Raw genomic sequence first — 13,417 nt, 5'->3', positions numbered from 1 at the left:
ATATATATATATTCACAGTATGTATCTGTTTGGTTCTTTATGTGTTCCTATACTTAGCAGGATTCTATTTATTTATTTAATTTTTTAAGAGAGAGATACTACAGAGATGACTTTGAGGTCATTTTGCTGAGAGTAGCAACATGAAGTGAAAGTGTTCAAAATTAACCTGCGTTTGTAAATCTGAAGGAAAAAAAAAAGAAAAAAAAAAGTGATGTTAGTAATTTCCATTTCCTCCATCTCTTTATTTCTACTCCCAACTGCATGGGAAAAAAATCATTTGGGCTTCATAGTCAGCACTCACTTTAATACCAGATGAGCAGAAATAAATGCTACAGGAGGGTGTATTGCATTAATAATAATAATAATACTAATAATAATAGTAATAATAATAAACTGAGTAGTGAAGAGAACCAGAATTGTACAGATCACACTGCAGCACTTTGTTCATCAGGAGTTTCTTCTGTTTTTTTTTTTTTTATTTTTTATTTATTTGAACTGAAAGAGCAACGTGAGGAACGATTCTCACCACTGAGAGAAAGAGAGACGAGTTCGTCGAGTTCATTCTCAAAAACATCACACCGAGAGACACAGTTCTTGTTTTTGGGGTGAACATGTCAGCACTGGTTCAAACGCAAACCAAAAGTCACCTGTTCATACACTTTACGGCTCAAACAGAGACGCCTTGTTCTTTACGGGACTGCAGAATGTAAGGCAAGCCATTCCTTCACATGAACACACACACACACACACACACACACACATATCAAGCCCACACATTTACACTTCCCCTTTGGTTTAAATACAAAAAAAATGAGGGAACTGAACACAAGGACATGTTTTAGTTTTTTTTTTTTTTTTTTTTTTTTTTAAACTAACACTGGATAAATTACACACACACAAAAAACAATATGATCAGCATCAACAAAACCACACACACACACACACACACACACACACACACACACTATGAGAGGGGTAAATAAAAAATGATGTACAAAGTGGACGTGCAGCTCCACGAGACACACGTTTACGCCAAACTTGATCTTCCGTGCTCCGAAACACGCCTGATCCGACTCGACACCTAAATTATTAAGCCCTTCAGGAGTCGGCTCACGCGTGCTTCAGACTACACCGTTAATCCCACGCTCGACGGCCAAAATAACAAGATCATGAATATTATTAAAGATAATAAACACTCACACAGCACATACTGTTAATACAATTCGTCAACAGCGCCCCACACACACACACACACACACACACACCCCTCCACGTGATGTGGAACGTGAATTAAATAAAAAGTTATGGTTTTCATTAATCTGCCGTTTCCCCACCACCTCTACACGACCACTCTGACTGACGTGATGTACACACACACACACACACACACACACACACACACACACACACACACACCCGCTCAGACGTCCAAGGTTGCGAGGTGGAGGTTCGACGTTCGCGTTTAAACACACTGAGTGTGTGAAGGTCAGAGCGCAGATCGGCTAGAATTAAACATTTTTTTTCAGCATCACACAGAATCACGCTTCTTCTCGTCCATCACACACACTCATTCCTCAACACACACTTCCCTATCCAAGCACACACACACACACACACTCGGGATCCCCCTCCCACACACACGCCCACAGCCACGCCCGCAGCCACGCCCGGATCCCCGCGGGTTTCACTGCACAGCCTGCTCGTTGGCCGTGCTGCCCGAGTCCTGCGGCTTCATCACGTCCGGCAGCTCCGGGGGACTGGAGAACGCGTCCACACGCAGCGGCTCGAACGCATCGTCTGAGGAAAAACACACACACACGGATCAGGGATCAATTACTGACCACACCGTATACATCAGGATATCTGTGTTCACCATCAAGACAAAAAAAAGGAGAGAAACAGAAACTTCCTGCACTGAAATACGCGAGGTGGAATTTACTACAGCCAAAAAACGTTTTGAACAAAATGGAGTTTTATCCTTAGAGATCTTCAAATATATTTTTATATATATATATATATATATATATATATATATATATATATATATATATATATATATATATATATATAAAAGACATGGAAATTGTGTTTTTCTAAAAGTCTGAAAGTGTGATTTTAGAAAGCGAAACAGAAACCAGTCTAAGAAGAGCGCTTACACACTCTCGACGGACGAATGAAAGAGGTCAAGAGGTTAGAAAAAAGAACAGAAGTGAGAAAATGACTCAGCGATGAACATCATGAACATGAACATTACTGATGAATGGACGGTCGTTGCTATGGCAACAGTACATTCCATACAATAAATCGTTGCTAGAATGAGGACGTGACTCGAGACTCCGATAACGTCAGTAACGTCAGCTCGTTTTTTTTCCCCCACTTGAAAGATAATGTTAGAGGACTTGGGGGCGTTTCCTGAATTTGCATATTATTGAATATTCATAGATCACGTGAACTGACCGCTGATGCGGAAGGCCAGTCCCACTGTAGCCGGAGCCTGAGGTCTCGCCGTCTGGTTTGTGAATCCGCAGTCTCCCAGCGTCTTACTGTCTTCTAACAACATGTCATCCTGCAGAGAGAGAGAGAGAGAGAGAGAGAGAGAGAGAGAGAGAGAGAGAGAGAGATGCATGTTAGCAATGCGATCTAAACACTACATGCGTGCTGAAAATTGGTCGGCGCAAATTTAACCCAACATTATTATCTTTATTTGTCTTTATCAGACTGGTGCGTGACATCATACAAACAAGTGAACAAGAGATAGAAAAAAAGAAAGACAGGAAAAGAAAAGAGAGATAGAAAAAGAGAAAGAATGAACAAAAGAAAAAAGAAAAAAAACTCGTGAAAATAGCAGAAACAACAAGGAAATGAAAGAAAAAAGAAAGAAAGCGTAAGAACAAAAAGATAAAAGAGAGAAACAAAGATAGAAAGAAAGAACAAGTAACTGAACAAGAGGAAGAAAAAAGAAAGACAGATGTAAAAAGAAAGAGAAAAATGTAAGAACACATAGCTAAAAGACAGAAATAAAGAAAGAACAAAAGAAAGAGAAAAGGGAAAGAACAAGTAACTGAGCAAGAGGAAGAAAAAAGACAGAAGTGGTGTTGGTAGTGGAGGTGTGAGTGGTGGTGTGGGTAGTGTTGGTAGTGGAGGTGTGAGTGGTGGTGTGGGTAGTGTTGGTGGTGTGGGTAGTGTTGGTGGTGGGGTTGAAGCTGGTGGTGGTGTGGGTAGTGTTGGTGGTGGGGTTGAAGGTGGTGGTGGTGTGGGTAGTGTTGGTGGTGGGGTTGAAGGTGGTGGTGGTGTGGGTAGTGTTGGTGGTGGGGTTGAAGGTGGTGGTGGTGTGGGTAGTGTTGGTGGTGTGGGTAGTGTTGGTGGTGGGGTTGAAGCTGGTGGTGGTGTGGGTAGTGTTGGTGGTGGGGTTGAAGGTGGTGGTGGTGTGGGTAGTGTTGGTGGTGGGGTTGAAGGTGGTGGTGGTCTGGGTAGTGTTGGTGGTGGTGGTGTGGGTAGTGTTGGTAGTGGGGTTGAAGGTGGTGGTGGTGTGGGTAGTGTTGGTGGTGTGGGTAGTGTTGGTGGTGGTGGTGTGGGTAGTGTTGGTGGTGGGGTTGAAGGTGGTGGTGGTGTGGGTAGTGTTGGTGGTGGGGTTGAAGGTGGTGGTGGTCTGGGTAGTGTTGATGGTGGGGTTGAAGGTGGTGGTGGTGTAGGTAGTGTTGGTGGTGGGGTTGAAGGTGGTGGTGGTGTGGGTAGTGTTGGTGGTGGGGTTGAAGGTGGTGGTGGTGTGGGTAGTGTTGGTGGTGTGGGTAGTGTTGGTGGTGGGGTTGAAGGTGGTGGTGGTGTGGGTAGTGTTGGTGGTGGGGTTGAAGGTGGTGGTGGTGTGGGTAGTGTTGGTGGTGTGGGTAGTGTTGGTGGTGGGGTTGAAGCTGGTGGTGGTGTGGGTAGTGTTGGTGGTGGAGTTGAAGGTGGTGGTGGTGTGGGTAGTGTTGGTGGTGGGGTTGAAGGTGGTGGTGGTGTGGGTAGTGTTGGTGGTGGGGTTGAAGGTGGTGGTGGTGTGGGTAGTGTTGGTGGTGGGGTTGAAGGTGGTGGTGGTGTGGGTAGTGTTGGTGGTGGTGGTGTGGGTAGTGTTGGTGGTGGGGTTGAAGGTGGTGGTGGTGTGGGTAGTGTTGGTGGTGTGGGTAGTGTTGGTGGTGGGGTTGAAGGTGGTGGTGGTCTGGGTAGTGTTGGTGGTGTGGGTAGTGTTGGTGGTGGTGGTGTGGGTAGTGTTGGTGGTGGGGTTGAAGGTGGTGGTGGTGTGGGTAGTGTTGGTGGTGGAGGTTGAAGGTGGTGGTGGTGTGGGTAGTGTTGGTGGTGTGGGTAGTGTTGGTGGTGGGGTTGAAGGTGGTGGGGTTGAAGGTGGTGGTGGTGTGGGTAGTGTTGGTGGTGGGGTTGAAAGTGGTGGTGGTGTGGGTAGTGGTGTTGGTGTGGCGTTGGTAGTGGTGTTGGTGATGCAGGTGGTGGTGGTGTTGGTGTGGGTAGTGATGGGGGTGTTGGTGTTGGTGGTGGGGGTAGTGGTGTTGGTGTGGGTGAAGGTGGTGTTGGTGGGGGTAGTGGTGGTGGGGGTGCGGGTGGTGTTGGCGGTGGGGGTAGTGGTGGTGCGGATGGTGGGGGTGTGGGTGGTGCGGGGGGTGTTGGCGGTGGGGGTAGTGGTGGTGCGGATGGTGGGGGTGTGGGTGGTGCGGGGGGTGTTGGAGGTGGTGTTGGTGTGAGTGGTGGGGGTGAAGGTGGTGGTGGGGCGGGTGGTGTTGGTAGTGGGGGTGCGGGTGGTGTTGCTAGTGGGGGTAGTGGTGGTGCGGATGGTGGGGGTGTGGATGGTATTGGAGGTGGTGTTGGTGTGAAGTAACTTGACAGTGACAGGAGCGTAAAAGCTGAGCGTGTGTTTGAGTTGATCACGGTGCAGAAACTTCACCTTGTACAGTCTCTGGTCCTCGGGCGCTCTCTTCAGGATCCCCTCGACGATGCGCTTCAGCTCGTACACCGTGGTCGACTCCTTGGCGTCCGTGAAGATGGTGGTCTTGTGACGTCGGATCATCAGGAACACGTCCTGGGAGGAGAAAGACGAGAAGATCCGTCACTTTAATTCACACGAGAGGTGAAAGTGGAGCAGTGTGTGACGGTGTGAACAGTGACACCGCGTTTAATCTCAATTATTCACATTCATACGCAATACCGAAATCAGCTACAACTTTTACCTCGAATCTCACGATTACACTGACCGTTCCCACAGCAACAAGCTCCTCCCTCTCACTGGCTTCACTTCTAAAACACGTCATGATCTCACACGCAACGAATACGCAACTTCATTAACGCTTTACAAAAAGATTCGTAGACGATATTGAAATTCATTTTTAAAAATCTACAATTTCTACAATCTGGAGCATAACAAGGAAACTGAAGAAAAAAGAAAGACAGACAGAAACAAACAAAGAAAAAACAATAATGAAATAACTTTCTTCTTTTAGCTATTTCTTGAAGAAAGAAAGAAAGAAAGAGAAAGAAAGAAAGAAAGAAAAAGAAGGAAGGGCAAAAAACAAGAAAAAGGGAAGAAGAGCAAATAACTTAGAAAGAAAGACATGAAGAATGAAGAGAATAAAGAAAGTACGAGAAGAACTAAATGAAAGAAACAAGAAAGAACAGATAATTGAAAAAGGAGAAAGAGTGAAAGAAAGAATTCACTTCCAATCACTAGTGTGTGTGTGTGTGTGTGTGTGTGTGTGTGAGAATAAGCACATAAAAATAAAAGCGTAAATGCGCCAAGATTTAAATCTGATCTCAGACACATTTAGCCACGTTACACACGTGTACATTCATCTCTCTCTCTCTCTTTCCCTCATCTCTCTCTCTCTCTCCTCATCTCTCTGTCTTTCTTTCTCTCTCTCTCCCCATCTCTCTCTGTCTTTCTCTCTCTGTCTTTCTCTCTCTCTCTCCCCTCATTGCTGTCTTTCTCTCTCTCCTCATCTCTCTCTCTCTCTCCTCATCTCTCTGTCTTTCTTTCTCTCTCTCTCTCTCTCTCTCCCCATCTCTCTCTGTCTTTCTCTCTCTCTCCCCTCATCGCTCTGTCTTTCTCTCTCTCCTCATCTCTCCCCGTCTCTCTCTCTCTCTCCCCATCTCTCTGTCTTTCTCTCTCTCTCCCCTCATCTCTCTCTCTCTCCCCTCATCTCTCTCTCCCCTCATCTCTCTCTCCCCTCATCTCTCTCTCTCTCCCCTCATCTCTCTCTCCCCTCATCTCTCTCTCTCTCTCTCTCTCCTCATCTCTCCCTCTGTCTCTCTGTCTCTCTCTCTCTCCCCATCTCTCTGTCTTTCTCTCTCTCTCTCCCCATCTCTCTGTCTTTCTCTCTTTCTCTCTCTCTCCCCATCTCTCTCTGTCTTTCTCTCTCTCTCTCTCCTCATCTCTCTGTCTCTCTCTCCCCCCATCTCTCGCTCTGTCTCTCTCTCTCTCTCTCTCTCTCTCCCCCCCTCTCCCTCTGTCTCTCTCTCCCTCAGGACGCTGGTGTTTTAGGGAATGAGCTGATTTGCATATTAGCGTGTAACACAGTGATCAGATTTCCGTCTCAGATTTCATTGTGAATACATCTCTGCTTTCAAGAAAAGAAAAGAAAAGAAAAAAAAAAAAGAAAAGAAAAGACAAGAAAAGAAAAGAAAAGAAAAAAAAAGCTACCAGCCACTAAATCACACAGGCCGAGCTGGTCAAACTGGTCGACAGGAAATAGTTTGTGAATTAACTCAAGGACAGAATTAAAACATGACTCGCTCTCTCTCCTCCTCTCTCTCTCTCTCTCTCTCTCTCCCCATATCACGGTCTCTCTCTCCTCCTCTCTCTCTCTCTCCTCCATATCACTGTCTCTCTCTCCTTCTCTCTCCCCCTTATCACTGTCTCTCTCTCCTTCTCTCTCCTTCTCTCTCTCCCCCCCTTATCACTGTCTCTCTCTCCTTCTCTCTCTCCCCCCTTATCACTGTCTCTCTCTCCTTCTCTCTCTCTCCCCTATATCACTGCCTCTCGTTCCTTCTCTCCCCCCCCATCACTGTCTCTCTCTCCTTCTCTCCCCCCATCACCCTCTCTCTCCTTCTCTCTCTCCTTCTCTCTCTCCCCCCTTATCACTGTCTCTCTCTCCTTCTCTCTCTCCCCCCTTATCACTGTCTCTCACTCCTTCTCTCTCTCTCCCCCATATCACTGCCTCTCTTTCCTTCTCTCCCCCCCCATCACTGTCTCTCTCTCTCTCTCCCCCCCTTATCACTGTCTCTCTCTCCTTCTCTCTCTCTCTCTCTCCTCTCTCCCCCCCATATCACTGCCTCTCTTTCCTTCTCCCCCCCATCACTGTCTCTCTCTCCTTCTCTCTCTCTCCCCATATCACTGTCTCTCTCTCCTTCTCTCCCCCCGTCACTGTCTCTCTCTCCTTCTCTCTCTCCCCCCCTTATCACTGTCTCTCTCTCCTTCTCTCTCTCTCCCCCCTTATCACTGTCTCTCTCTCCTTCTCTCTCTCTCCCCCCCCCATATCACTGCCTCTCTTTCCTTCTCTCCCCCCCCATCACTGTCTCTCTCTCCTTCTCTCTCTCTCCCCATATCACTGTCTCTCTCTCCTTCTCTCTCTCCTTCTCTCTCTCCCCCCCTTATCACTGTCTCTCTCTCCTTCTCTCTCTCTCCCCATATCACTGTCTCTCTCTCCTTCTCTCTCTCTCCCCATATCACTGTCTCTCTCTCCTTCTCTCTCTCTCTCCCCATATCACTGTCTCTCTCTCCCTCTCTCTCCCCATATCACTGTCTCTCTCTCCTTCTCTCTCTCTCCCCATATCACTGTCTCTCTCTCCTTCTCTCTCTCCCCCCTTATCACCGTCTCTCTCTCCTTCTCTCTCTCTCCCCATATCACTGTCTCTCTCTCCTTCTCTCTCTCTCCCCATATCACTGTCTCTCTCTCCTTCTCTCTCTCCCCCCTTATCACTGTCTCTCTCTCCTTCTCTCTCTCTCTCTCTCTCTCTCTCTCCCCCATATCACTGCCTCTCTTTCCTTCTCTCCCCCCATCACTGTCTCTCTCTCCTTCTCTCTCTCCCCCCATCACTGTCTCTCTCTCCTTCTCTCTCTCTCCCCCATATCACTGCCTCTCTCTCCTTCTCTCTCTCTCCCCCTTATCACTGTCTCTCTTTCCTTCTCTCTCCCTCCCTCCTTTACAGTGTTCCTTTCTCTCTCTCTCTCACTGTCCCCTTCTCTCTTTCTCTCTCTCACTGTCCCCTTCTCTCTCTCTCTCTCTCTCACTGGCCCCTTCTCTCTTTCTCTCTTTCTCACTGTCCCCTTCTCTCTCTCTCTCTCTCTCTCTCTCACTGTCCCCTTCTCTCTCTCTCTCTCTCTCACTGTCCCCTTCTCTCTTTCTCACTGGCCCCTTCTCTCTTTCTCTCTTTCTCACTGGCCCCTTCTCTCTCTCTCTTTCTCACTGGCCCCTTCTCTCTCTCTCTTTCTCACTGTCCCCTTCTCTCTCTCTCTCTCTCTCTCTCTCTCACTGTCCCCTTCTCTCTCTCCTTCTCTCTCTCTCTCCTTCTCACTGGCCCCTTCTCTCTTTCTCTCTTTCTCACTGGCCCCTTCTCTCTCTCTCTCTTTCTCACTGGCCCCTTCTCTCTCTCTCTCTTTCTCACTGTCCTCTTCTCTCTCTTTCTCTCTCTCTTTCTCACTGGCCCCTTCTCTCTCTCTCTCCTTCTCACTGTCCCCTTCTCTCTCTCTCTTTCTCACTGTCCCCTTCTCTCTCTCTCTCCTTCTCACTGTCCCCTTCTCTCTCTCTCTCCTTCTCACTGTCCCCTTCTCTCTCTCTCTTTCTCACTGTCCCCTTCTCTCTCTCTCTTTCTCACTGTCCCCTTCTCTCTCTCTCTCCTTCTCACTGTCCCCTTCTCTCTCTCTCTCTCCTTCTCACTGCCCCTTCTCTCTCTCTCTCTCTCCTTCTCACTGTCCCCTTCTCTCTCTCTCTCTCTCCTTCTCACTGGCCCCTTCTCTCTCTTTCTCACTGTCCTCTTCTCTCTCTTTCTCTCTCTCTTTCTCACTGGCCCCTTCTCTCTCTCTCTCCTTCTCACTGTCCCCTTCTCTCTCTCTCTCCTTCTCACTGTCCCCTTCTCTCTCTCTCTTTCTCACTGTCCCCTTCTCTCTCTCTCTCCTTCTCACTGTCCCCTTCTCTCTCTCTCTCCTTCTCACTGTCCCCTTCTCTCTCTCTCTTTCTCACTGTCCCCTTCTCTCTCTCTCTTTCTCACTGTCCCCTTCTCTCTCTCTCTCCTTCTCACTGTCCCCTTCTCTCTCTCTCTCTCCTTCTCACTGCCCCTTCTCTCTCTCTCTCTCTCCTTCTCACTGTCCCCTTCTCTCTCTCTCTCTCTCCTTCTCACTGGCCCCTTCTCTCTCTCTCTCTCCTTCTCACTGTCCCCTTCTCTCTCTCTCTCCTTCTCACTGCCCCTTCTCTCTCTCTCTCTCCTTCTCCCTGTCCCCTTCTCTCTCTCCCTGTCCCCTTCTCTCTCTCCCTCTTTCTCACTGTCCCCTTCTCTCTCTCTCTCTTTCTCACTGTCCCCTTCTCTCTCTCTCTTTCTCACTGTCCCCTTCTCTCTCTCTCTCCTTCTCACTGTCCCCTTCTCTCTCTCTCTCTCCTTCTCACTGTCCCCTTCTCTCTCTCTCTCCTTCTCACTGTCCCCTTCTCTCTCTCTCTCTCCTTCTCACTGCCCCTTCTCTCTCTCTCTCTCTCCTTCTCACTGTCCCCTTCTCTCTCTCTCTCCTTCTCACTGCCCCTTCTCTCTCTCTCTCTCCTTCTCACTGTCCCCTTCTCTCTCTCCCTGTCCCCTTCTCTCTCTCCCTCTCTTTCTCACTGCCCCCTTCTCATTGTCTCTCTCTTTCCTTCTCACTGTCTCTCTTTCCTTCTCACTGTCTCTCTTTCCTTCTCACTGTCTCTCTTTCCTTCTCACTGTCTCTCTTTCCTTCTCACTGTCTCTCTCTTTCCTTCTCACTGTCTCTCTCTTTCCTTCTCACTGTCTCTCTCTTTCCTTCTCACTGTCTCTCTCTTTCCTTCTCACTGTCTCTCCCTGCCTTTCTCTCCTTCTCACTGCCTCTCTCTCAAAACCTCAGCTTATCACTTTAAAGAGAATCCAGAAAGTGTAAACTCCTCTGCACTGAACACTTTCCTTTGCTGGGAAACTTTACGAAACACTGTGACTGTTAAAAGGCGCTGACACTGGAGACTCCTTCCATGAACGTTTAAAAAGTGTCTCTTTACAGAAAACATCACCACATCAACGATAACACGTTTTACTTTGTTAAACAACACGTTTTTAAAATCCATTTATAATTAGTCTTAAATTACGTGGAGCGTTCGGCGTACGAGTCGCCGTGTCTGAGCCGTCACTATAGAAACGATAACGTATTAGAACGAACGCATTCGACGTGTTTGTTATACAGAAATAACACACTCCTTCTGTCCAATCAGATTTGAGAATTTTAAACAGTACTGTGGTGTAAAAACAGATAGACACGTGCAGGGATTAGAAACGTAAAACCAACAGAATTCTTTTCTGAAAGACTGCAAGCGTTCATTTAAACCGTGTTTAAGAGGTTAGGCTATTTTTCAGTTCCAGAAATTACCACTTAAACCAAAACATTTCCCAAAAGACCTAAATTCCTGTCCAGAATTCTTCACTTCCTGGCCGGAAACAGGAAGACGGGTTTCTGTAAACAGGATGAAGTCAGGAGAAAGAGACATTACGACCGCCTGATTAATCTGCTGCTGGCGTTCCGCGTGCTGCCGAATCAGCTCCATCCTCTGAAGGAGTGCTGCGGCGTACGTCCTGTCAGCTGGATTGGACTTGTTGTTCCAGCACATCCCACAGATACTCGATCGGATGGGAGATGTGAAGGATTTGAAAACCAGGGCAACACCTTGAGCTCTTCATCGTGTTCCTCAGATCATTCCCGAACCCTGTGTGCAGTGGGGCAGGGAGCGTGATCCTGTAGGGAATACTATGACCATGATGCGGTGTACCTGCTCTGCAACGATGTTCAGGTAGGAGGCACGTGTCTAACTGACGTCCATGTGAATGCTTGCAGAATATCAGAAGATCACACACCAGACCGTCACGCCCCAAAAGATCACGCCCCAGATCACAGAGCTCCATAAGATCACACTCCGGATGATCACATGCCAGAAGATCACACCACAGATCACAGAGCTCCATAAGATCACACTCCGGATGATCACGCCCCAGAGCGTCACGTCCCAGATCACAGAGCTCCATAAGATCACACTCCGGATGATCACGCCCCAGAGCGTCACGTCCCAGATCACAGAGCTCCATAAGATCACACTCCGGATGATCACGCCCCAGAGCGTCACGTCCCAGATCACAGAGCTCCATAAGATCACACTCCGGATGATCACGCCCCAGAAGATCATGCTCCAGACCACCGAGCTCCATAAGATCATACGCCAGAAGATCACGTGCCAGAAGATCACACCACAGATCACAGAGCTCCATAAGATCTCACTCCGGATGATCACGCCCCAGAGCGTCACGTTCCAGAAGATCACGCCCCAGAGCGTCACAGACTTATTCCTTTAGACTTATACTCTTATTCTCACAGTGCGTCCTGGTGCCGTCTCTTCCCCAGGTTCCCCAAAACCCTGCCCCTGATCTGTGGATTGTTCCTCTTCCCTCTTCAGACCCCTGCTGAGCCCACAAGCCTCGCCGTTTCACACATGCTCCGACCCGTCGCCATAACGAGTTAACCCGTAACTATTTAACCATTAACGAGTTTATCGATTTAACCCAGTTCTCCCGCATCCAACACGTCAACTACGAAAACCGACTGGTATGGTCAAAGTACACACACTCACTCACTCACACACTCACTCACACACACACTCACACACACACTCACACACTCACACACTCACACACTCACACACTCACACACTCACACACTCACACACTCACACACTCACTCACACACTCACGCACTCACTCACGCACTCACTCACGCACTCACTCACGCACTCACTCACTCACGCACTCACTCACACACTCACGCACTCACTCACGCACTCACTCACGCACTCACGCACGCACTCACGCACTCACGCACTCACTCACGCACGCACTCACGCACTCACTCACACACTCACACACGCACTCACGCACTCACTCACTCACTCACTCACTCACACACTCACTCACACACTCACACACTCACTCACTCACTCACACACTCACACACGCACTCACGCACTCACGCACTCACGCACTCACGCACGCACTCACGCACGCACTCACTCACGCACTCACTCACGCACTCACTCACTCACTCACTCACTCACTCACACACTCACTCACACACTCACTCACACACTCACTCACACACTCACACACACACTCACTCACACACACACTCACTCACACACACACTCACACACTCACTCACACACACACTCACGCACTCACTCACGCACACACTCACGCACTCACTCACGCACTCACTCACGCACTCACTCACGCACTCACTCACGCACGCACTCACGCACGCACTCACGCACTCACTCACGCACGCACTCACGCACTCACTCACACACTCACTCACACACTCACACACTCACACACTCACACACACACTCACACACTCACACACTCACACACGCACTCACGCACGCACTCACTCACGCACTCACTCACTCACACACTCACACACTCACTCACGCACTCACTCACTCACGCACTCACTCACTCACGCACTCACGCACTCACGCACTCACGCACTCACGCACTCACTCACGCACTCACGCACTCACGCACTCACGCACTCACGCACTCACACACTCACGCACTCACTCACGCACTCACTCACGCACTCACTCACGCACTCACTCACGCACTCACTCACGCACTCACTCACTCACTCACACACTCACTCACACACACACTCACACACTCACTCACACACACACTCACACACTCACTCACGCACTCACTCACGCACACACTCACGCACTCACTCACGCACTCACTCACGCACTCACTCACGCACGCACTCACGCACTCACTCACACACTCACTCACACACTCACTCACACACTCACTCACACACTCACACACTCACACACACACTCACACACTCACACACGCACTCACGCACTCACGCACTCACGCACTCACGCACGCACTCACTCACGCACTCACTCACTCACACACTCACTCACACACTCACACACTCACTCACTCACACACACACTCACACACACACTCACTCACTCACGCACTCACGCACTCACACACTCACGCACTCACACACTCACGCACTCACTCACGCACTCACTCACTCACACACTCACTCACGCACTCACTCACGCACTCACTCACGCACGCACTCACTCACTCACGCACGCACTCACGCACG

At 49.0% G+C, this 13,417-nt stretch overlaps 1 protein-coding gene across 1 annotated transcript in view; it reads right to left on the bottom strand.

Moving 5' to 3' along the window:
• Positions 1 to 449: 449 nt before the first annotated feature.
• The window catches only part of elob (elongin B), a 15,933-nt gene continuing 2,965 nt past the window's right edge, over positions 450 to 13,417 (bottom strand). Inside the window, exons 2-4 of the mRNA XM_034309762.2 lie at positions 4,931 to 5,065; positions 2,458 to 2,566; positions 450 to 1,797 (exon numbers count right to left, since the gene is read on the bottom strand). Of these exons, the coding sequence (XP_034165653.1) occupies positions 1,685 to 1,797; positions 2,458 to 2,566; positions 4,931 to 5,065 (357 nt within the window). The 3' untranslated portion in view covers positions 450 to 1,684. The remainder of the gene's footprint in view (positions 1,798 to 2,457; positions 2,567 to 4,930; positions 5,066 to 13,417) is intronic.

This window comes from Pangasianodon hypophthalmus, chromosome 13, assembly GCF_027358585.1.
Source record: "Pangasianodon hypophthalmus isolate fPanHyp1 chromosome 13, fPanHyp1.pri, whole genome shotgun sequence".
Classification (NCBI taxonomy): Eukaryota; Metazoa; Chordata; class Actinopteri; order Siluriformes; family Pangasiidae; genus Pangasianodon; species Pangasianodon hypophthalmus.
This window is presented reverse-complemented; position numbering and strand designations above follow the sequence as displayed.